Genomic DNA, 24200 nt, shown 5'->3' with positions numbered 1-24200 from the left:
AGATGCAAACTGTGCATTTCTAACAACACTCCATTTCTAACATTTTGAACATGTTTTGCCAGAGTAACACCAAACACAAACTTCCTCTTCACTTCTTATTTCCCTATTCTTTTCCTCTGTCACCGAGGAACCGTGCATCATTCGTGGCAGCTGTATTTATTTCAGTTTAGATCCATGCATTTATTAAAACATACTACCATGTTATGTATTTCCAGTGTGGTTGGGTTCCCTCTGTTGGGCACTCATGAGACTGCTGCAAGGTAATCCAACTGCTGAGTGCCTTTAGCTCAGGGGTGGGCAATTATTTCAGGCGGAGGGCCGCTTACTGAGTTTTCGCAAACCATCAAGGGTCGCATGACATGCAGCCAGGGGCAGATAAATATTAATTTTCTTAAATTTGGGGGAGCCCCGTGGGTCAGAAAGAATGGTCTGGTGGGCCACATACAGCCCCTGGGCTGCATTTTGCCCACCCCTGCTTTAGCTGCTAGAACTGAGTAGCACATTCCAGCTTCTCCTGCATCTCATTGCCCATCTGCCAAACTATCTTTCTAGCTCAGAGTGGCTTCTCCAGGCTCAAATAAACCACTCCCCAACTCCTGTTACAAGTCTTCCCCACCTTTCCCTTCTTCTATATACAACACTTCAGCCACTTGTATCAAGTCTCTATCAACACCTAGTTTGTGTTTGTTATTGGTACTTTTCATTCTCCATTTCAGCAGTCCTCCTCAGACTAGCTGATGAAAGCAAGCAACTCCTCCCTACTACTTTAGCATACCTCATCTGTTGAGCACAAGCATTAACATTAATTATTCTCTACACTGCTCTAAGAGATGTGCTTACTGCCTTGTCAGCAAATGGGTTTCACACACATATAGGGACACTGAATGATACAATTTTTACAGTAGCAACTTTATCATTTTGACTGTAATTCATGCATCATAAAGTGATAGATTTTTCCAAATCAGAGTATGCTGTACATTTTATTACCTGATTACTAACACATTTGTAGGGTGGCTATGGATAAAAGCAGTAAGAGAAAGGCCTACAGCCTGATCTTTTGTTGGTTACACTGAAACCACAAGATACACACTAATCCCAATGTCCACTTGGCTAGCTGAGATAGCACAACATATAAGCCTTGTAGTGCCTGGGGAGACACAGAAGGGAGATGACATACAGACTTTCATGGAAGTGCTGAGTTCTCCAAATACCTCTCCTAGTTCATACCCCATATTTATACTAGATACCTCCAACATCATTCTCTGACTGGTTAATTCAAAATCCCTTTGCATTACTGGAACCCTGGAAACTGGACTCTAAAGATTAACATTTTCGGATGGCAGGATTTCTGGTCTTTCTTGGAACACTGTTAATCATCATCCTGTTTGCTTATTCCTCATATTATGGTGTTTACAAGTAAGGTTGTTACTGCTTTTACAACTTAGATCCAAGACATTTTAAAAAAGTATACCTGTTAAAATAAAAATGTTATCAAGTTGTAGCAAGCTCTACTTAAGCTAAAACTACAATATGCTGTGCTTAGATTATTTCAAGGACTTGTAGGTGACTTCCTGCTAAGCCTTTAACAGAATCTATTAGATTACCTGGGCATATTTATTACTTCCCACATTTTGCTGGATATGTCAGTTTCAGCAAAAGTTCACTTTGGAATCATTCACAAACAGTTTTCGGGCCCTTCATTTAAGCCAAGCTTACAACTTTGTCCTAAGCCACCAACGCTGGCACTACTGTAGACTAGCCTATATAGCCCATAGTCACTAGCTAATTATGACCAGCATACATGCTTCACGGCCACTAAATTTTCAAAACCTGGAAACTACTACAACAGTACTGAAATGTAGTAAGAGTTACAGGCATAAACCTCCTCCTGAGTAGCAATACTGATCTTGCGCTATTGAACTTGGGCCTCTGGATGCAAGAAATGTGCAAACCATAATGTGGAAATGTACTGTATTTACCTAAATCCAAGACAACTCCACAACTAGATTATATATATGAAACATTTATGCATCTGTTACAGTGTCCCATGTATGGAATCCAATTATCAGAGGGTCACCTTGAACTCAGCAGGAAACCAGCAGCAGGGGGACATGATGGGGTGATGCAAACAGCTGAGGAACCAAGCAGGCCCCTTGCCCCACACTTGTTCCTCCTGTGGCCTGCCTCCCCCCAAGCAGTTTCTACACCCCTTGCTGCCTGCAGCTTCTGCCTCCCCTCCTGTTGTTTACTGTCAGGCATAGTTCCAGCTCCATTGCCCCCAGACACAGAGCACATGGAAGATCTGGCCCCTGCCCAGCCACTCAACTGCATCCCAAGGCCAGAGCTGCTGCTGCCACATGACTGGGCAGAAGCCAGAGCTTCTACATGCTCTGTGCCCAGGAGGGAACAGAGCCAGAGCCAGGGGGAGCCACAGACTGTTGGAGATTGGTGGGGGGCAGGCAGCTGCTGTGGCAATGACTCCAGCCCCAACCCAAGCTCGGAGTCATAGATTAATAGAGTCGGAAGGGACCCAATGGATCATTGTCTGACCCCCTGCCCCTGGTAGGGAAGAGGACTGAGGTCAGACGACCCCAGCCAGGTGATTGTCAAGCCTCCTCTTGAAGACCTCCAAGTTAGGTGATAGCACCACCTCTCTGGGAAGCCCATTCCAGATGCTGGCCATCCTTAGTGTAACACATTTCTTCCTAATGTCTAACCTAAATCTACTCTCCACTAGTTTGCACCCATTATTCCTAGTTATTCCCTAGGGCACTCTGGTAAACAGTCCCAATTCCCTGCTATCCTCCCCTGATAAGTTTATAGGTGGCCACAAGGTCACCCTTCAGCCATCTTTTGTATAGGCTGAAGAGATGCAGATCTCTCAACCTCTCCTCACAGGGTCTTTCACAGAGACTACTAATCATGCAGGTGGCCCTCCTCTGAACCCTTTCCAGATCCTCCGTGTCCCTCTTGAAGTGCAGTGCCCAAAACTGGACACAGTATGGTGGCCTGACTAGTGCTGCATTAGAGGGGGAGCATCACCTCCCTTGATCTGTTGGTCATGCATCTGCTAATACACGATAAGGTGCGATTGGCTTTATTGATGGCCTTATTGCACTGGCGGCTAATGTTCATCTTGGAGTCAACTATGACTCCAAGATCTCTCTCAGCCTCTGAGCTGCTGAGGAGGACATCCCCCAACCTGTAGCTGTGCTGGGGATTCCTCCTTCCTAGGTGGAGTACCTTACATTTATCTTTGTTGAATTGCATCCTATTTCATCCCACCCATTGATCTAACCTGTCCAGGTTGGTATCTGTTCCCCGCCCTCTGGTGTATTAACTTTGCCCCATAATTTGGTATCATCTGTGAACTTGGAGAGGGTGCTCAACACACCCTCATTCAAATCACTGATGAAGTTATTACATAATCCTGGCCCAAGGACTGAACCCTGTGGGACATATCTGCTTACCTCCTTTCAGGCTGAAAATGACCTGTCAACCACCACTCTCTGGGTGTGGTCCCTAAACCAGTTAGCCACCCACCTGATTGTGTAGGCATTCACTCCACCGCCTGTTAGCTTCCCTATGAGAATAGGATGCGAAACTGTGTCAAAGGCCTTCCTAAAATCCAGGTACATGACATCGGCCTTCACTCCTGTGTCAAGGCAGTGTGTGACCTGGTTATAAAGGGCTATAAGGTTTGTCAGGCAGGATTTACCTGTGATGAACCTGTGCTGGTTTCCATTCAGCATGGTTTCCCCTGCTGGGCTTTCACAAATATGCTCTTTGATGATTTTTTTCTAGTATTTTCCCAGGGATAGAGGTAAGACTGACTGGCCAAAAGTTAGCCAGCTCCTCCCTTCTCCCCTTCTTAAAAATGGGTACCACATTGGCCTTTTTCCAGTCCTCAGGGACCTGTGTGGAGCACCATGAGAGCTCAAACAGCTGTGCCAGCAGCTCAGCAATGACACTGGCCAATTCCTTCATTACCCGTGGACGGAGGTCATCCGGGCCAGCTGACTTGTACCCATCCAGCCCTTCCAAGTGCTCTTTAACTAAGTCAGCACTAACCTTTGGCAGTCTGGTGCCTTTTGGACATCCATGTTCAAGGTGGGGGGATTGTATTGGTCAGTATTAAAGAATACTGAAGTGAAGAACTTGTTGAAGAGCTCTGCCTTTTTGTCTGCATCAACCACCAACTGACCTGATTTGTCCTGCAGAGGCCCTATGCTACTCTGCGCCTTCTTTTTGCTTGTTATGTATCTGCAAAAGGACTTTTTATTGTCCTTGATTGTTGTAGCCAGTCTAAGTCACAGCAGCCACCTGCTTCACACATCACCCTCCCCTTGTACTCAAAATCCAAGATGAGGGGTTTTCCCCCTACCAATCCCAAGTCTTTGCTCATATGACAACTACATAATTATTTAAATCAGTTACAACAAGGCAATATATTACATAATGCACAGAGGGGCTAAGTTCCATTGCAACCCTTTCTTAATAAACACAGCTTCAATGTACATATTAAATAATTTATTTGATCAAAATGAGACTAGTCAGTGTATATTATGACTCAATTGCTTGTTGCTCCACTGGCTTCAGACGCTGCCGAATTATTAGCTCTCCTTTGCTGTTAAGATAGGTGTCTCCCATTTCCTCCTCTGTCGGAACCCCATGCGGTAACTTCAATGGCTGCACTCTACATGCAAGAGAGCTCATTTTAAAAACACTGCCATGCTCATTAATTTTTGTTTAATACTGCTGATTAAAGAAACAATTAACAAACCTTATCAGATGTTTAATGACTCTGAGTTTTGAATTCACAGAAGGAATATTTTTGTGAACTTTGGGCTGATGTGCCTAAAAATAAAGCAAAATGGAAAGTTTTACAAATGTGCTTCAGATAGTAATGCAAACCCCTAGAGAACAATGCATTAAGCTAACATTTTAATTTTGTACCAATAAAGGATTTGGCTATAGATACATTAAAGAAAAATAAATCGATCTAAAGAAGTGAAAATCTAGAACCAATCAAATCACTAGGCCCAACTAAGATGATAAATTTAATTTGATCTCATTCCCATTTACTAGAAACTAATTTTTATCCTTGTGCGTTCACATTCACCAAGCCCACCATTTTGCAGCTGTGGGCCACTGCCTGCAACCCAACCCTCCCATGGGCTGCAAATCTTCACACTGCGAATGATCAGCAAATGCTGTAGAGGGGATATGGAACAAGACAGGCAATAAGGACCCCGGGGAGGACTCCCTCCGCTGCTCCCACTAGAGTATGCTGCTGAGTCTCCCAGCTGCCAAGGGGCAGAACTAATCTCTACTTAGGTGAATCTGGCCTGCAGGCCTACAAGTGGCTGACCCCTGTCCTAAACAGTATGATCCATAAATAAAAGCAAGGTCAGCATTTACAAATACTTATGTTATTGGCTACTGAACATGGAAGAGTAAACTTCTCCTCACATACGCAAGACCATCTTAATATTGCTGTTCGACTTTCCCTATACATGACCAGTTTCCACTAACAGTCATGCAGGACAGATCCAAACCTACCCATCCTCAGCTTGACTGCCACAAGTAGTGAAGGCACACCTGCACATGTTTGCAGGATCTGGCCCCTAAAGGATAAAAATGAGTACTACGATAAAAATTTGAAAAAGAATTTACCTTCAAAAATCTAAGTTAATTCTATTTCTGATCTGCACATTAAATATTAAATTCATTTAGCAAACATACTTTAACCAATCCAAAATCCTTTACTATCTTCTTTTCCCAGTACGGCCGACCTATTACACTTCTGATTCTAGTTATAAGATGCAATTTGTGAGGCTGCTGAGGATCACCTCCATATTTTTCATGATCTGAAGGCTTTGGTTGAAACACCTACAAATAAGCAATTAAAAAACATGAGTTTGTTTTCAAACATTTTAATAATTTTACATTTAATAACTTTACATTACATTATACAATAACATATTAATAACAAATACTTTGGCCTTGCACAAGAAAAAATATTGGAAATGGGGGGGTGGGGGTGGAAATCAAATTAACTTCCCTTTCACAATGCCAAAACAGCAACTTTTGCTTCTATAACATTTTTGTAATCATGGCTGCATCAGATTTTGCAGAAGAATGCAATGATGTTAAAGCCATAGTCTACAATTACTGTATTTACTTGAATTCAAGACTCCCCACCTGTCCCCCGATGATCTTAGGTCTCCTCTACCTTCCTCCCACCCAGCCATTGCCTACCCTTTTTCTGCTCTGGCCCCGTTCCAGCCTGGGGCACAGAGCACAGTCCCAGCCTGGCTTGGTAGATGTGGCAGAAGCAGCAACTCTGGCCAGGCCCTAGAGCTTCCACATCACCATTGCTGCTACTAATCCCAGCTGTGGCCATGCTCCATTGCCCAGGCTCACACAGAGCCAGAGCTTGGCAGAGCAGAGCAAGAGTCAGTGGGGAGGGGCAGAGGTCAAGCTGTTTGACCCCCCACCATACACACACACCACGCTATCCTATCACCTGACCCCCTGCCAGCGTTTTCCCCACTGTATGAATGAAGAAGATGAATTTAAGACAACCCTCCAATAATTAGATTTTCTACATGGAAAATATAATACATTGATACATTTTCCATGTATATAATCTAATTATAGGAGGGTCATTTTAAATTCAGTGTGGTCTCTGATTCAGTAAATATGATATATACAGAGAAATATTAGAGACTCTCATAGGTGCCATAATCCATACACACAGATCCAGCTGTAGGACTGAGACCTAAAATTTGACCCATGATTGAAGTATAACCAGCTTAGAAAAGTTTTAAATGGCCTTGACTTAGAAACAAGACTGTATGTCCTTGCAAACAACATGCACTTTCCCCCCAAAAACCACCTGCTGGAAACAGGAGTGCACAACTTATGTGAGAAACAAGGTAAGAGCAAGTTTTGCTGCTGATGGGGTAAAACCAAAAGTAAAATCTGCAGGAATCCACAGGGAGCAGAACAACGAGCAGGCTCCACTCCCAGCAGCTGCTACTCAATTTACTACATGAAAAGATCTTTCTCCCCTGCTTCATTCTGCCTTTCAGAAATAAGGCTTCTATGATGTTGTGGAACTTACTCTATGCAAGAAAATACAGTACAATCTCAAGCTAGACAGTATTTATTTTCCTCATGCAGAAATATGAGGGAAAAATTCAGTACAACCAAAAAGCACACCTCTTATTTTTCAATGTCACATGTGTGACTTACTTCACTGCATTTGTTAATGAAGTGGTTTTATTTTGTTTGCTTTTTTTTTAAACACGTTGTTCTCCAGTTTAAGAACAGAAAGGCTACACATCTCTACTAGGATGGCCATCATGGAGGGTAGTCCGGTTGTCCTCTGTCCATACAAAACTCTCTTTTTCTCTTTGAGAGAAAAATGGGGACATAAAGGTGTCGGGTTTTGTACCAAGAGAGGACAGAGTAAGAGAAAACCGGAATGTCCTCTATGATGGCCACCCTAACCTTTACCCGCATGCTTCACTGGAAAAAAGAAAAGAAAAGGAAAAGCAAGCTATAAATGAAAGCTTCAAAGGCCCAAGCATTTTTAAACACCACACTTACCTCAGGGGGAATTCGTGACTTTGAAAATTTATAGCGAATCCCTCCGGCCCAAAACACAGACTGTGGGCTCTTGGCCAGACTCTAAAAATAATAATGGCAGTAGTAATTGCAGTAACAAAACAACAACTGGCTATTTTTCTTTTTGAAATTTCACCAAATCAGTTCCCACTTCTACTGGGCACAGCTCAACAGTCAAATTCCATCTGAGCAAAGCTCAACTGTTCAAGTCTGTGTGGCTTTACCACTGGACAAGCATCCTTCATTTCAGACTCGTCTAGGGCTTCAGATACACCCCAAATCTGTGGCAAGTGTCCTACATGCAAGCCCAGAGCCCAGATTCCCCTTAGTCTTGCTTATTCCTAACAAAAAGGCTGGGAAGCAACCCAGTGGAATGCAAAAAAGCAACCCCTCTCCCCACATTGTGTGTGTAAAATTGTGCAGTTAAGTCTCCTGCATTTGGGAAGCTTGCAGGGGTTAGTCGGCCTGGAGTGCAAAGAACGAGCCTCACCCTGGGAAAACCACCACTGTGATCATGGTCTCCCCTGCTAGGTAAGTATAGCAACAACAGTAACAATAAAATGAATTAAAATTAAAACTACAAACCTGTAAAGGCACCTTGTATTTAAGAAATGAAGGCACAAGCCCTGGCACTGCCTAGATCCCTGACTCTCCCTGGGGTTCCCAAGTAAGGTTACCCTATGTCCAGGTTTTCCTGGACACATCCTCTTTTTGAGTCCTCCTATCTCCATACGGGTGGGTTTTTCAAATCTGAGCAAATGTCCAGGTTTTTGCTTTAATCCACTGGTGGGTGCCGGGGGAGAGGCAATTGTAGGCAGGGAGCTGCAGGCAGGTAAGTCAGGGTTGCAGGACTGGGGCTGCTGCTCGGCAGAGGAGCCAGGGAGGTTGCCTGCCCCTTCAGCGGGGGAAGGGGACAGGGGGCCTTTTGAGGGCCCAAGTCAGCAGCACAGGGGATGGTGATGTGGTTGCAGGGGCAGAGCAGCCAGAAGATGCTGGAGGGAAGAGGGGTGGGCCATGGCCAAGCCTTTTGGCACGGTGTGGCAGCCCCAGCCCAGGGTGGGGGGGAGATGCCACAAGCCCACCCTTTTCCCTCCAGCCTGCACTGGGGCCTGAGTCACTCTGTCAGGACAAGGGCAGCTGGGACCCCTCCAGCAGGGGGCTGCTGGTTAGGAGAGAGGTTCAGCGCCACCAACGCGGCAGCAGGAAACCCCAGGCTGGGATGAAGTAGGGGAGCAGAGACCCCAGGGGCCGCGTTAGAGGCTACAGTTGGGGCTCGGGCAGGATCCCCCCTCACCTCCCAGGCCGCGGAGGTAGCGGCCCGCCTCAGCGCCGCCATCTTCGTTCCAAGCTCTTACTTCCGGCGGGGGTGGGGGGCGCAGCAGCCGCCGCACTTGGGTTCCGGGTGGCGTCGGCTCCTTCCGGCGCGGGAGCGGTAAGCACTGCCCGGCATCGCGCGCTGGTTCGGTCCCCGCTTCCGCATTACGCGCTTTGGGGGAAGGCCAGCAGCCCCATGGCGGATACGGGGCTGGAGGCGGCGGCCACGGCCGCGCTGCGGCGGGCGGTGGAGCTGGATGCGGGGTTGCGGTTCCAGGAGGCGCTCGTGTGTTACCAGGAGGGCATCGACCTGCTGATGCAAGTCATGAAAGGTGCGCGGGGTGGGGGCAGTTGCAGCCTCCTCTCTCCCCGCCCGGTCCGGTCCTGTCCCAACCCTTCCCAGGAGCGTGTATGCGACAGGCTTCACGCCCACCCCCACGCCTGCCCCTTGTGCGAGCGGAGGGAGACCCTGGCATGTGCCTACCCGGAGCTGCCGGCCTGCAGCCCCTTCACCTTATTTTTCTAAGGAAAAATGTTTCATGTCCAAGTCAAACCAGCCAAATCCATCCCAAATCATTCAAGAACCAAATGTGGCCTTACTACTGGCAACATCCTCCACCCTGCTTGGGGCTTCAGATGCTTGCAAATCCTTTGGCGGGCATCCCTGTGCAGGCCCAAAAGTTTGGGGTTTGGATGCCCCCAAGTTTGGCTTGAATGGCCAGAGGAGCAGACTAGGGAGAAGTCTCCCATTTTCATAAAGTCCGTGTGTAGCCAAGATCCTCCCACTGGAAGCTGGGCACTGGGAAGCTGACTGGAGGGAGCCGTGTCTGCAAGCAGACAAGGGTGCAACCCCCGCACTGCACAGTGCCACTTTACTTGCATTACCTCAGTCAGGGTATTTCCCCTGCCAGGTAAGGACAATGCTGTGCCAGGGACCCCGCTGCTGCTGGACAGGCAGGGGGCACCTTGCCAGGGCAGCATGGGGCTCCTGGTGGTGGCACCAAGCCTCCCCGCCCCACTCTGCCTTGCAGTGTCAGGTCCCACTGGTTGGGCCTGCAGTGGGCAGGCCACACCCACCCTGTGCACAAAGCCGTGGGGTATGTGCCCCTCCCCATACCCCTTCTGGGAATGTGCACAGTGGCAGGGAGCCACCCTCCCACCACCACCCCATCCCTGGACAAGTTGCCTGTGGCTTAGTCCCATTTCCCACCTGGGCCCTGTGGCTGTGCATTCCCTCCTGGGCCCCACACGCTGCTCTGGCTGGGCAGTGCCCCAAATCCCAGCCCTACCCGACTCCCTCCCTTGACCTCTTATGGACTAAGATCAAGTGCAGGTATCTGAATCCCAAGACCTTTGGGTTTGGGCCTGCATGTGGGATGCCTGCCAATGGTTTTAGGAGTATCTGAAGTCCCAGGGTGAGAGCCTGTGGTGGAGGATGCTTGCCAGTTGTAGCGCCACATCTGGTGTTTAGAACGGTGAGTTCTGCCTGCTCCATTGATACGGTTTTTGGAATGACTGGCTTCTGCTTAATGGGTATGATTTGTACTGGAACACAAAATATATTACTTAAAAAACCCCACCCTCCCTCATTGTGGGGGCCTCATTTCCTCCCTCAATTACCTGGAGGGAGCTGTGCTGCCAGGCTGCCACATGCATGTGTGCACACGACACCCCCTGCCTGATCATTCTCTTCCTGCTCCCCGCTCCACAAGCAGCCGCTGGCGGCTGGAACTCTGCCAGCCTGCAAGGGGAAATTCACCATTTCCCATGTTTTTCTCCTTTGGAGAAAATTTGCATTTTTGTCCTTAAAAAGAGAAAATTGTTTTTCCATGGTGAACAGAAAACCCAGATTCCTGCTGGTAAGTTAGTATTTATAGAGACTCTTTAGATTTACCAAACAGCATGCAAAAGATTCCAGCTCCTGAAGGGTCAGTTTATTTGGAGAAGTGTCCCTTGACAAGCATCCAGTGCATTTAGCACGGAAACCACTAAATTAAGTCTCTCAATGTGCTTAAAGAAGCCCATCTGAGATAAACACAATAAAATATGAAAAGCATGAATTACTATGTTACATTCTTTGAAAACTAGCATGTAAATCTGATACCTTTTTTGCTTTGCAGCAACAAAGGATGAAACAAAAAAAAATCATTACAGACAAAAAATAATGGAGTACATGGATAGAGCTGAACAGATTAAGAAGCGTAATGACAAAGAGAAAGAAGGTATGGAATTTAAATGTAAAGAGATGATGCATTTGTGAATACGAACAGTTACAAGAAGATTGTGTGGCAGTTCAATTATGCATGTGCATTATTGCTGTCTTATTTAGTGAAAGGATTCTCTTTTTTTAGATGGTAAATGCCACAAGCAAATTAAAATTGAAGAGAATGCAACAGGTTTTAGCTATGAAAAACTATTTCAAGAGTACCTTAATGAGACAGTTACAGAAGTTTGGGTAGAGGATCCTTATATTAGGCGTGTTCATCAGGCAAGTGGATTTTGTATCTGACTTGTAGCTATAACTCAGATTTTTTTTGTAGTTTTTAATAAACTGTAACTTTTACAGTTGTACAACTTCTTAAGATTCTGTGAGATGCTTGTTAAAGGGCCCTGCAAAGTGAAAACAATCCATCTCCTCACTTCTTGTGGTGAAGTAAGTATTATCTGCATTTTTGTGTAGGTTTTGGATTTTTAATCCTGTTGGTATTTATCAAATGGATATCCCGTGTGTTATAGTAAATGCAAGAAGGTAAATAGGAACATAAGGAGAACACTGTACTTTTTCACAGAATTTAACATAAGCCAAGAATTTAATAATTTCAAATATTTACCCACATATAATAAAGTCTCCCATGGAATCTTACGTGGAAATGACACTGAAAACTGTTTGTACTGTCCAATTTGTATGTTTATTATGAGAAACCATTAAAACTCAGCTGACAAACATTATATTAAGGAAGGCCTGATTTATATTTGTCACTTCGGAATTATACCAATTTAAAAATCCTTCATTCTCATTGGACTCATTTTATCCCAAATCTTAATCCAGAGAACTGGAGAGGCAGCATAGCTAGCAGCAGGACTAGGGGAAAGACCCAAGTCCTTGTCCAGAACGTGTTGCTGGCTTCCTTCATGGAGTTGGTAAATTGAGGAAGATAAATAGCTACAACACATGCAAGAGTGGGACAGAAACAAAGCACTCACCAGCTAGGCCAAGGGCATGAGCTGCAACAATTTTTATTTTTAACAGGGCAGTGAAAAGAGTCAGCAAACAAGTGCCCTGGAACAGATACAACAATCAGTAAAGAACCGTGGAATAAAACTGGATGTCTACTTTTCAACTTCAATTCATGACCGAGAAATTAGGTTGGTAATGCTGAAAATCAATTTAATCCCAAATTATTTGATTTTTTTTTTTTTTTTTTTATGTTATAACTATAGTTAAAGATCTTGGCAAAAGTGGAAACCAACTTCTTTAAGTAGTGAAAGAGTATACAGGCAGTCCTCAACTTATGACTTTTGGAGTTATGACCAACGGCACTTAAGAGATTTATAAATTGACACACTGTTTCAACCTTCCAACGTGGGTTTCAACTTTATGATGCTGGATACAGCTGCGTTCAGCTGGTAAGTCTTGTGGTAGAACGGGAGGGGAAAGGGAAAGGATGTGGGGTGGGGGGCAGATCAAGACCCGCCCTGTGGTGAGGGAGGGGCTGGGGCAAGTTGCTTGTCTGGTACCTCGAGCTGAGAGGGCTTGGTGGGGGGGGGGCAAGAAACTGCAGGAGCTGCGTCCCATTCCTGGACAAGCCATGGCTCCACCCCTGCACCCGCCCTGCTCCAGCTGGGCGAGCGGTGGCAGGGCATGGGCAGGCATGTGCCCCCAGATTGGAGTGGGCGGCGGGGCAGAGCAGGTGGTGGAGCAGAGACTATGCAGGGGTGCAGCCCAGCATGGTTCCGCCCACCCTACCCCGAGGGCACATCCCTCACCCCCCACATGCCCTGTAGTTCCTCACCCAGCTGGGACAGGGTGGACGCAGGACAGAGCTGTGGCTCGTCCAGGGTGGGGGCAGCTCTCGCCGCTGCCTACAGCTTGTCCGGAGGTAGCACAGCAGCCCCATTCTGCGCCCACCTGCCCCAGCTGGGTGAGCTGCAGGATGGCATAGGTCCCGCTTCCAGTGGAGCCCCAACCTCACCCGCCCCATGCAGATCTGGGGGCACACGCCTCCATGCCCTCCCAGACGAGCAGCGAGAGCGACCAGATGAGCCACCAAACAAGCAACTTGCCCCAGCTCCTCCCTCACCATGGGGGACCTTGATCTGCCCTCCCACACACCTCTTCCTTTCCCCATCCCCTTCCACCACAACAGACTTACAAGCTGGACGCAGCTGTATCCAGCATCGTAAAGGAACCAAGCCCCCATTTATAACATTGTTTCTGTGGGAAAATTGTTTCCAAATTATAATGTTTCGACTTAAAACGTGGTTTTCAGGAACCAATTGCATCATAAGTCTGAGGACTGCCTGTACTATCTCGTTGGAAACTGAAATTGAGTTTTCGAGATGCATCATTACTGTATTTACACAGTTCTCTGCTTAGTAATTGTGACTGAACCAGCTGGAACAGCTGCATAACTTTTGAAGATGATTACTTTTTTTAATATATCTGGGATTTTAACATCTGTGAATAGAGTGACATAGAGGATTTTTAAAATAGGTTCAACAATGGATGGATGATCAAGATTGGAAGGGGACTTGATTATTTTAAGAAACCTCAAGTAAGTATGCCCTGACTTCTGACTCTCTTTGAACTATGAAGTGGCTTACTCTAAAACTATTATTTTTGTAGGGTCAGTTTAGCATCGGATACTGTGACTTTGATTTGAGGCCATGTCATGAAACCACAGTGGATATCTTTCACACTAACCATACAAAGAAAATATGACCAAATATTTCTCTTCCGATTACTGTGTTTAAAAGCTTAATTCTGCTGTTCCAATCTATTTTACTAAACTGCATGTAGTGTATATATTTCTATGGAATAAATTTCTATTTTTTTACATTTTCAGTTATGAGTGGTTTAATTCATCTCTCTGAACTGACAACTTATCTAAGCCACACTAGCTAAAGACTTTAAACAAAGTGTCACATTATTAATTTATAGCACTTGGGAGACAATTTTCTATAAAGAGAATAAACTCACAAATTTAATATTTTTGATACAGTACAGCCAATTCAATTATGTAGACGTTAACTAGATAAACACCTTAATATGAAATCACGCTTAAGACATTCTGGGTTTAAGAATTTAACTAAGCTGTGATAAAGGATTTAACTGGAAAATTAAAGCAGATTTTTTTTTTTTTTTAGCGTTCCCTGCCCTGTTTTAGAGGGAGGCAAAAGTCAATAAAATATTTGTGCAAAATTTTCTGTAAGGTTCTAACTAGCAGTGGTGATACAGTTTCCTTTAAACAAACCTTTAAAGGGGCTATCCGATTCTGTGAATCCCTCTTTCAGTATTAACAAGAATATGTGTATCATATACCTGTAAAAAGGAAAATAACTAAAAGCAATATGCCATATTTGATCAGACTGCCTAAGTATGTAGTCCAGTTTTGAGGCAGGTATCCTTCAAATTTAGGACAGGATTTAAACCTATTTGGTTTCCTTAACTGAGGTTCAGTCATTTTCCACCACATAGTGGTTTTCTTGCTCTCTGAGCTGACCATAAACAGGACTTAAAACCAATCCTGCAGTACATCTGAGCTGGTCACAGTTTTGTGGCCTATTTATTGGTATGCAAAATTTCATGTTCAGAACTAAAAGTTAGACAACGCGGAATACTCTATGCATTTCAAGTGATCAGAAATTACTCTGAAATAAATCTTGAGGCTTGCTCTCACAATACTACTTCATAAGATATAATAGTGGCTTTAGAGGTCTTTTTTTAAATGAAAATTGTCATTCTGTCCAAGTCTAATATAGTTTTCCAAGTCACTTTCTCTGCAGTCTTGTAATACTGACCTGCTTAAAAATACTTTATTCATGGTCTTGAGTCCCTAAATAGATGCCAGACCTTTAGTAATGGAAATCAGTGTAGTGTAGCAATTTAGTTTTAAGAACCATTTAATGAGGGAGTAATCAGCCTTGAACTGGACTCCAAGATTTCAACGGAACAATGAAGAAGTAAAGATACAATTACTTCAATAAAAGCTTAGTGCTAGAAGATAAACTTCCAAACTAGTGAAAATACTGCTTATTTTTCACATGCTTAATCACCCAGAATCAGCAGCAAAAATAGCTTGCATTTTCATTATGAAAATCACATGAGTGTCGTTGTCATGTTCTCATATAACAGATTCCACCTCCTGTGCACCTCATAGTCTTGTGGACATGATCTTAGCAGAGCACTTGCTAATGCAGTCATTTCACTCCGGCAAAACTTACTGCCAATTAGGTTCTTTTCTAGTTCACCACACAGTGCGGGTGGCAGCCATTCTTCTGGCAAGTTAATATTACAAACTTCGATTCTTCCATGCTTTACATCCATATCTACTTTAACTTCAAGGAAAGAATGTTTATACACCATGCTAAAGCAGGTGCTAATACTAAACTTTGGTGTCTTGCCATATATCCACTCCCAGGTTTGTAGTTCTTTTGTTTTATTATTAATTCCAGGGAACACAGTCTCATCAGTTGGATTTATGAGGGTGACATGGTGATCAATTTGATGACAGATGGCATATTCTGCAGCAATGGCATCCATAACTATCTGGCAAGTTAATGTGGGATCCTCTTCAAAGAGATTTTTCACTGAGGCAGGCACACTAGGAGTGGCATTACTTTTTATACCTTTGTAAGGGCTCTTTAGCACAGAAGATAAAAGAAATCTATCTGCACTGCAGAGTAAGGTGCAGTGGTGATAAGCAGTTCTTCCTAGCTTGGCAGCAGTCCCTGAAATTTTAAAATTCCTATTCAGCAAGAGGTCACACCTATCAGTAGCATGTACGTCTAACTGTGGTCTCAGGCATTTGAGAGCCTTAACAACCAGTTTTAGATTTTCCATTCTTTCATATTTTTTCTTGGATGTGAAGAAAGTCAAATTGATGTTGCCTAGATCATGGTACACTGTTCCTCCCCCACTTCTTCTTCTGGCAAGTTTTATATTTTTCTGCCTCATCATCTTGAGGTTACACTCCTGCCAGGGATTCTGGTGTCTCCCAATCACCACAGTAGGTGAATTCCTCCAGAGATACAGAACCTGCCTGTTCTCCAAGTTCATGTTATCATGAATCCAGTCTTCCACTGCCAAATTTTGGTAAATGTCATTAGAAACAGACTGTAGAATGATCGCTCCATCTGCTGTAGTTTTGAAGCCAGCTGCAGGAAACTTGTGGACATAAAATAACTGAAACCAGTTCTTGAGAGATGCCCGGATTACCATGTTCTTCATAAAGTACTGAACAACTTGTGGAAGGGAAAATGGTTCTCTTACAGTGTGCTATAGGATCTGCATAATCCAATCTCCTCTGATACAAATACATTCCCAGAGACAGTCATAGGGCATAAACACCATCTTTCTGGTGTAATTAGGCCTCAGCCGTAAAGTGTATTGAATTACAAGGAAGTTCTCCCAAAGCGTACTTCCACTGACCCTTATCCAAAACTAGAGCTGAGGCTGCAGGTGGCTTGAGTTTCCATTCCACATAGCCTGAAAGGAGGGCAGGGGAGGGGAGAGAGAAGTATTACAGCTGTTTGCACCTGTTTCCTCTTGCCATGGGACATAAGAATTGCCAGGTATGGGGTCAGACCATGGGTCTGCCTTGCCTAGTCTCCTGCATCACACAGTAAGAAAGGCTTTTAGTGTTATTTGGTGGACCCATGCCCCCCTAGTGGTGTAACAAATAGGTGTGTGTCACACAATGATGGAAAGCAAATATTGAAAGGGATGGTGAACTGTGTATGACAAGGGGTGTCCCCCCCCACTGTTCCTCCCCCACTTACAGCCTCTGGCATTTAAGGTCTAGAAAGTAAAGTCAGAGGCTGTACAGACTGACTCCTGTGCCCACTAGCTCCTACTGCCCCTTTCCCTCCAAGAATTTGCCAGATTGCTTTTTGACCACAAACAGCCAGTGTGTGTGGTACTTAAATGCAGAACTCTAGCTATATATATGTAGTGAGAGAGAGAGAGATCTATCTATTCTAAAACTATTATTTTTCTAGGGTTGGTTTTGCGCTGAATAATGTGACTGATTTGTCATGAAACCACAGTGGATATTCCATACTAAACATAAGAATATGACCAAATATTTCTCTTCCTATTTCTATTTCTAAAAGCTTCATACAGCTGTTCCAACCTGTTTTCCTTAACTGCATGTACTGTACTTATGTCTATGGAATAAACTTTTATTTTTTTACATTTTCAGTTATGAGTAGTTTAATTTATCTGTCTGAATTGATAACTTTTCTAAGCCACACTGGCAAACAAAGTATCACATCATTAATTTAACTAGATTTAGGACAGATTTAAACCCACTGTGGACATTATCTATATCTAGATAATTTTAGATAGATAGATATAAACCAAGGTGCTGTTAAACCAGCTTAAAGGTAATGGTAAATCTGTCACTGCAATCTGCGATTTTCAGTATTGTGCTCTACTTTGGCATCATGAAAGAATGACTTGTTTCTATCCTCCTGGCAGCCTGCTGCTGTGCTGGAAGGCCTAAGGTCATGCTGTCTGAGCCATGAAAGCTTTCTGAGGCACCTGGGCCAAGGACGTTGCCGAGGTGACCTCGGCGTTTTTCCTGCTTTGCTCCAACCCCGCCCCAATTAAATGGAGCCAGTGCAGGGTCAGGCTCGTGCCCGAGAATTGCTGCGCCCCTAGCCCCACACACAACAGATGCAGGACCAGTGGCTCCAGTGAGGCCGGCCGGGATCGAGCCAGCCCTCCCGCCCCGCCCCAAGCACCCCCCAGGTCCACTCACGCCGCGCCGGGGTCATTCGGGTGCACGAAGGTACCCCAGCTTCCGTGTGCGCCTCCCAAACCCTTCCGGCCCCGCCCGGCCCCCGGCGCCTGAGTTCCGGTCTCCTGACTGAATGGGAGGGAGGGGTGAGGAGGGGGAAGGGATAGCGGGTGACACTGAGCACTGACGAGTCGTACCTCTACCGCCAGGGGCTTGCTGGGGCGGCGCCTGCAGCCCGCCCAGGGCTCGGGGCTCCTCGCCAGGAGCTGTCCGAGAGCTGAGCTGTCCAGGGCTGCTGCTTGTTGCTGGGGACCGGCCCCAAGCAGGGGGAAGGGGTCTGTCGTGGGGCCTGGAAAAGTGATTTTGTATTAACTTTGTGAAACCTCAGGTGCGTTTTGTTTACTTGTAGTGTTTCTTAATGTGTTTCATAGTGACAGCTTTTTCTAATAAAATGTTTTTAATATAAAAAAAAAAAAAAAAAAAAAATGGACGCTGCCAGCCGGGGCTGTGGTACCCTGCTGGTAGCTTCCCTCCCTCCCCCCCACATTGCAGCCTTCTTCATCGCAGACTCCCCAGAGAAAAAGAGATGGGGGCAGGCAGTGCAGTGGCAGATAGGGCAGGGAGCAGAAAACAGCACAGTGAATTGGGCAGGGAGCAGAAAGCAGAGCAGTGAGTTGAGCAACCAGGACCACAGGGCAGGGACCAGAAATAGGGCGGCGGATTAGGCAGGATGAGCAGGATGTAGAGCAATGGATCAGGCAGCGGGGAACACGGCAGGGGGCAAGAAGCAGAGCAGCTGTTTGGGTGAGGAGCCGGGGGAGGAAAGCCAAGCAGCAGATCAAGCAGAGCAAGGAAAGGGGATTGGTGTGGCACTCAGGGAAGGTGCCAGGTTAATTTGAGGGACAGATTGACTCCCCACTGTTCAAAAGCACTTGGAATCTGATTAGCTCTCAGCACAGTGATCTGTTTGTCTTTGGCCACCAGATGTCATCAGTGACACAGTATAACCCTTTAGGCTGATGCTTGGACTGGCATTTTGGGCAGGGTTTTTGGCTGGGGCATTTGGTTCCAATAACACAAAAGCCACCTGGGACCCTGTTGGTGATGCTCTTCCTTTTTTGCAATTCCCTGGCAGAACTATAAGAGAAAGTATGTTTGCACAAGTGAAGACGTGATGTTGATCGCTGCAGTAAGGTCAGGAGTTTGAGCTCAATCCCTGCTTGTTGAGGAACGAGACAGTGACTGGACAATCTATCTATGAGATGAGTGTCAGGTTGTACACATGACCAAAAGGTCCTTCCTTTTACAATGACTCTGCCAGTTCAGCCATTTTATAACTCTTCCTCCCCATAACCAGTCTCCTCTTTGGCTGCTACAGATTTAGTTCCTATGAAATCAAATAGGCCTGTATCAAAGCCGGACACTTTGATCCTGTCCTGTGAGTAGTTGTTCAAAGCCTGAGAAGAAGGTCTGGCCTGGTGCAGTGCTGACTGGCTAGGGTTAGAATGGTACAGTGCCCCATTCCCTGCCCCGGGGAGCCTTATTGTGACAAGGACACAGCCTCTGAAGCTATGGCAAGTTGCACAAAGAACAGAACTGCCTTGATGTTTTCTATTACTTCTCTTCAATGGAACATGAAGGGAGTAACCTCATTTGCTTAGCTGGACCTTCTCAGTTTGATGGAAGACCTCTGAGGAAACCCCAGTGCTGTGGGGAAAGCTGTAGGTGACTCAGAAGCAGGCCGTCTCTTCTGAAACTCAGCACCCATCCCACTGCACAGGGATGTGCAGGAAAAGTTCTGTTAAAAGTTTTACCAGCTCAAAGCTGGGTTGCTTCTGGATGTTAGTAACCTGACAGGACCTTTGTAAAAGCCCAGGCATGGGCCCAACCCAGATTTTAAGCTGAGCAATTCTACCTGCCTTCCTAACTTCTCAGAGCACTTTCCATTAGATGTAAGATCCTCTCTCATTTCTCAGACTGCATGTTAGCCTGATGTGACTGTTAGCACTGCTACATATAGCTGAACTGCTTTCCTCTTCCTCATTAGAGTCAGAGGAATGGAGGGTTAATCAAGGAACTGCTATATTTAGTTCAGCTGTTTGGGCTTGTATGAAGCCAGAGCCAGTCAGTCAGGCAAACTGATCAGGTTAGCAGTGAACCAACTTATCCCATTTAGAGCCAACTAGCTCTATGTCAAGGTGCAGCATTTTATTTTGTTGCTGTTCTTGATTACAAGGTCCAGCATTGACAGAACTCATGGATGACTGCAAAGACTTAATCCCAACACTAACAGATTAGCAATAGGGGCCTGATCCTTTTTTATAGCCAAAAGTGTCCATAATTCTGGAGGAACCGACCCTTGGGGAGTTCCTCAGGCTCGGGGGGGCTTTTTAGGCAATGTGATATGTCCAGCTGATGGTAGCAATTGCCTCTATCCCTCCCCACTGCTATGGCAAGCAGAGCTCACTGGGAGAGAGTTGCATCCTTGTTTCCTAGATCATTATGTGAAACTCAGGATTCTACCTTTCCCAACCACCTATTCTGGTGGATCTGGTTTCTGTGTAGAGCAGACTATGCTCAGTGTTCTACAACCTCCCAGTGATGTGGCCTTTTACCTTCCCCTCTCTAGGGAAGGTTTACTTCCCGGCTCCACTTTGGAAGATAACTTTTGAAGTAGCCAAACATATCTATGGGGGTGCAGTGGTCAAGGTAGAACAGCTTTATGCAGAGTTAAACTGGTTCTGCCTCCATCACTGCGTGACTGGTTGGTACATGGGAGAATCTGCTACCTCCAGCCCAACAACTCTGTGAAGGAGTGTACCGTAGCGACTATGAGGGGAAGTTATGAGTCTTCAGCTACAAGCCATGCTAATGAAGGTGAAGCTCCTTTTTCTGTTGTTACCTGGACTTAATTTTTAAAGGGGCAAACCAAGATGGCATTTCTGGTTTGGGCCCCTGGCAGACATTACACCTAAGATTAATTAGTTAATTATGATGTCTTAAGTAGTAACCTAACCACATATTCATTTAAACAATGGTGTGATAAAAGTGTGGCCAGCATTGATCAGCTGAAAATGCACCAGAGCCTTGAGGGGTCCCAATGTGCTCTTGCATCTGGAAGTACCAAGCAGATGACCAGTGCTCTCAGCTATGTAAGTGCACGGGAGCCCTTCAAGGCTCCCGTGCACTTCCACAACTAGGAACATAAGTTCATCCAACTGGCACGGAACTACAGGAGCACAAGGCACTTGGCTTGCTACTTGCCAGTGCAAGGGGAGTATGATTGTGATCCCAGACTCCCTTAAACTAACAGCAGGGATCTGATCCCCAGTCCCACAATCATCCCTCCTGCTAATCATGTGGTATGGCAGGAGGTAGGATGGTTGGAATTGCAGATCAGATCCCATTGTGCCTTTAATTACATGTCAGCAGTCTTGGTGTCTGACCACCTGATGGTTCCAGATCTTGGGAGTCACTGGGAGGGAGGTGTTTAGTGAGAAGTAACAGCTTCATATACAGGCATCAGAGAGTAGAGGGCTTGCAACTGATTCCTACTCATGTACACAGATTCCCACAGACATATATTCCCATCTCTCATTTCATACACAACCACAAGGGACCATGTATCTTTCATGCACAGGTTGCTCTTATTATTCCATTCCAGCTAACATGGAAAACATAAAATAAACTGCAAGACAGAGCTTGAAGCAAATTCTCTGTTTTGACAGAGAAAATATACTGTAAAGCTTCTTGTGATAAAAAGCCTATTTAAAAATAAAAACTTAAGTCTTTACATGAAGTTTATGTGAACAATGCTCTACATTTTTTCACACTTCAGTATGAGATTTTACCTTGATAGTTTAGGGTATCCTGTAAAATTACACACCTAACTAGTCTCAGTTTCTTTACCTCAAATGAAGACTTCTGGGTGATTTCTTAGGTTTACCTCTAAAATCTTATTTGTTTCCTAATTGCACAGCTGTAAATGCTGCAGGCATAACAGCCATAACTGAGACAGCTTTAGAAATGACACTGAAGGGAATACAGAAGAAATGTGGTCTGTGGAGCTTGCATGTTTATTATTTTAGGCTGCTTAAAAGACTTACAGTGTCACATTCGCTATGTCAAAAATTAAATATCCTTTGCAACCCACTGCAGGAAATACTGTCCAAGAAATTAATTTGAATAGCATTACTGCTAATTGCAACTTCACATGAGAATATTAAGCATTTGTATGTAACCTTTTCATCAGGCAGTTAGTGACAGTAAAAAGGTTGGGTTCAATAAATGTAATGCTCCTCTTAAACAAACATAAAAGAGCCTTCCCCCTGTCCCAGACCTGGGGAAAGAAAGGGAATCAGATCCCCTGAGAGAAGCAGAACCCCCTGAGGGGAGAATGTCAGGCTGATTTTTGCTTTCTGTTCCCAGTGTCCCCTCCTTAATCCCCTCCCCTTAACCAATTTTTTAATTCCCCTTTTCTTTAGCCCCCACCTTCTTACAACATTTTCAAACCCTCTCTTCCTAGTATTTCCCATTTCTCTTCTACCAAGCCTCCAGACATGCCTGCCACCCATTGACATCCCCCATTACTGCTTATTCTGCACCAAAATAGTTATATGAATCTAAACATTTTAGGAACACTTTGGTGATAACGGGTGTGTCAGAGACACAGTGACAATGTGTTATTCCACTGTTCAGGTAAGATAAGTATGTTATTTGTCATCATCCTTCAAGTCTAGTAGTTCTCTGACTTTCTGAACCAATGAGCCAGTGTCAACCTTTAATACTTCTTGCAGACCACCATGCAACCTTGTCACCAAACTTTAACTGGAAAACATCATTGTTAGAGAGAAGGTTCAGGCTGGACAGTGGGAGACATTACTTTACAGTTAGGGCTGCCAGGCTCTGGAATGGGCTCCCTAGTGAAGTAGTGCTCTCTCCTACCTTGGGGGTCTTCAAGAGGCTGGACAGATATTTGGCTGGGGTAATATGATCCCAGCACCTGTTCCTGCCCGGGGCGGGGGGTCGGACCTGATGATCTGTTTAGGTCCCTTCCAACCCTAAGCACTATGATACTATGATCATAAAGCACATGGAGCCTCACGCAATCTTCTGACCACTTGCTATGGTCTCCTAGATGACCAGTGGTCCACAGTTGGGAACCTCTGCTTTACTTAATGAATATTAATTGGTTAATCAGTAATGGTGTTTTGCTATAAAAATCTGCTATAAAAATAAGAAAAATGTCAATAAACTGAGTACAACCATTTTTACATGTTATCAATTTCACATGTAGAACCTGTGCACTTTAGATCCATTCTAAACAAGCTGTACAAATTCACAGCATTCCTCTGACACTCCCACAAATTAACTGGGCTCATTTCTGAACACCGAAATTACCCTTTTGATGACAAGGATAGTAGTAATAGGGCTTGGGACATTTTCATGTTTTTACCAAGGGCTGAGGATGATTTCTCAACTGATTCTCTGGAGAATTTACCAGACAACAGGTTCAATAACTGAAGCTTGTCCCCTTGAGTCAGAGTTACTGTGACTGTTTGGAAAACTCTCTTTTCTAATCTTGCTACAGGTGGACATTTCAGCCTCTTTGGTAAACGCATGTCTAGCACAGTGACTCTCCCAGTTGGGACCCTAGGTGCCTTGAGATCTTTTCAAGTGTCATGGGATGCTGCACAGAGTTAGCAAACATGATTCATAAGATAAATCCAGGGATTTCAAATACGAATTTGTAGGGCCACAAAAACATCCTGCCCTGCTAGAGTCAGCCTTGAGCAATTTGCAACGGAAGAACTGCTGTCACTTTTCTGTAGTCAAAAAGAGATTGAAAACTAATCACTGGCATTTTCTCAGGGATGTCTATCAAAGGATGCCTTGAGGCAGGGGCAGATGTGGAGAGAGGGCATGTCTTGGTGCAGTTGCGCTCCCCTTAGATTCCTGCTCCACCCACAATTTAAATCAACCAGTGGCAGTGATGGCAGCATTTTAAGTCAGGCAGTGCTGAGGAAGTCATTTGACTTCCTGGCTCATTATAATTTACCCAGTCCCTTCTACACTCTTCCTTCCACAGATCTTAAGCCCCTCTTCCTTTTTTTTTATATATATATATGTACTCTTGATGCTCCATCACTCAAGTAGGCCTTTTTTCTGCAGCTCCACTTCCTGGTAGCTACTTTTGCTCATGGAGCTCCCAGTTCACAGCCCCACAGCCTGGTTTTAACTCACTCTAAGGAGTTGTTGCTTCCCTCTTAAACGGAATAACACAGCCCT

At 45.0% G+C, this 24200-nt stretch overlaps 3 protein-coding genes across 3 annotated transcripts; 1 reads left to right on the top strand and 2 right to left on the bottom strand.

Annotated features, from left to right (window-relative positions):
- Nucleotides 1–4513: 4513 nt before the first annotated feature.
- Nucleotides 4514–9015, bottom strand: MRPL30 (mitochondrial ribosomal protein L30). The gene is made up of 5 exons (XM_019529479.1): nucleotides 8930–9015; nucleotides 7618–7698; nucleotides 5746–5892; nucleotides 4784–4857; nucleotides 4514–4696 (listed from the first exon to the last, which is right to left on the bottom strand). The coding sequence occupies exons 1-5, from the start codon at nucleotides 8969–8971 to the stop codon at nucleotides 4564–4566; spliced, it is 477 nt and encodes a 158-aa protein (XP_019385024.1). The 5' UTR covers nucleotides 8972–9015; the 3' UTR covers nucleotides 4514–4563.
- A 66-nt stretch (nucleotides 9016–9081) lies between these two features.
- Nucleotides 9082–14014, top strand: MITD1 (microtubule interacting and trafficking domain containing 1). Its single transcript, XM_019529478.1, has 7 exons — nucleotides 9082–9281; nucleotides 11070–11171; nucleotides 11301–11437; nucleotides 11516–11602; nucleotides 12200–12315; nucleotides 13664–13724; nucleotides 13796–14014. Exons 1-7 carry the CDS (start codon nucleotides 9146–9148, stop codon nucleotides 13889–13891), a joined length of 735 nt encoding a protein of 244 aa, XP_019385023.1. The 5' UTR covers nucleotides 9082–9145; the 3' UTR covers nucleotides 13892–14014.
- A 699-nt stretch (nucleotides 14015–14713) lies between these two features.
- On the bottom strand, nucleotides 14714–17105 carry LIPT1 (lipoyltransferase 1). The gene has a single exon (XM_019529477.1). It carries the CDS (start codon nucleotides 16397–16399, stop codon nucleotides 15269–15271), a length of 1131 nt encoding a protein of 376 aa, XP_019385022.1. The 5' UTR covers nucleotides 16400–17105; the 3' UTR covers nucleotides 14714–15268.
- Between the last annotated feature and the right edge of the window lie 7095 nt (nucleotides 17106–24200).

Source organism: Crocodylus porosus, unplaced genomic scaffold (assembly GCF_001723895.1).
Source record: "Crocodylus porosus isolate Cpor-Errol unplaced genomic scaffold, CroPor_comp1, whole genome shotgun sequence".
NCBI classification, from domain to species: Eukaryota; Metazoa; Chordata; order Crocodylia; family Crocodylidae; genus Crocodylus; species Crocodylus porosus.
The sequence above is the reverse complement of the archived record's forward strand: the minus strand, read 5'-3'. Positions and strand labels throughout refer to the sequence as shown.

What these genes read in the sequence shown, in the direction of transcription:
- MRPL30 (XM_019529479.1), bottom strand. Translation starts at nt 8,971, where the DNA reads ATGGCGGCGCTGAGGCGGGCCGCTACCTCCGCGGCCTGGGAG. An exon ending in CTACCTCCGCGGCCTGGGAG is followed by an intron (nt 7,699 to 8,929) that starts GTGAGGGGGGAT and finishes TATTATTTTTAG; the next exon opens with AGTCTGGCCAAGAGCCCACA. An exon ending in AGTCACGAATTCCCCCTGAG is followed by an intron (nt 5,893 to 7,617) that starts GTAAGTGTGGTG and finishes GCTTATTTGTAG; the next exon opens with GTGTTTCAACCAAAGCCTTC.
- MITD1 (XM_019529478.1), top strand. Translation starts at nt 9,146, where the DNA reads ATGGCGGATACGGGGCTGGAGGCGGCGGCCACGGCCGCGCTGCGGCGG. An exon ending in TCCTCACTTCTTGTGGTGAA is followed by an intron (nt 11,603 to 12,199) that starts GTAAGTATTATC and finishes TATTTTTAACAG; the next exon opens with GGCAGTGAAAAGAGTCAGCA. An exon ending in ATTATTTTAAGAAACCTCAA is followed by an intron (nt 13,725 to 13,795) that starts GTAAGTATGCCC and finishes TTATTTTTGTAG; the next exon opens with GGTCAGTTTAGCATCGGATA.
- LIPT1 (XM_019529477.1), bottom strand. Translation starts at nt 16,399, where the DNA reads ATGAAGAACATGGTAATCCGGGCATCTCTCAAGAACTGGTTTCAGTTA.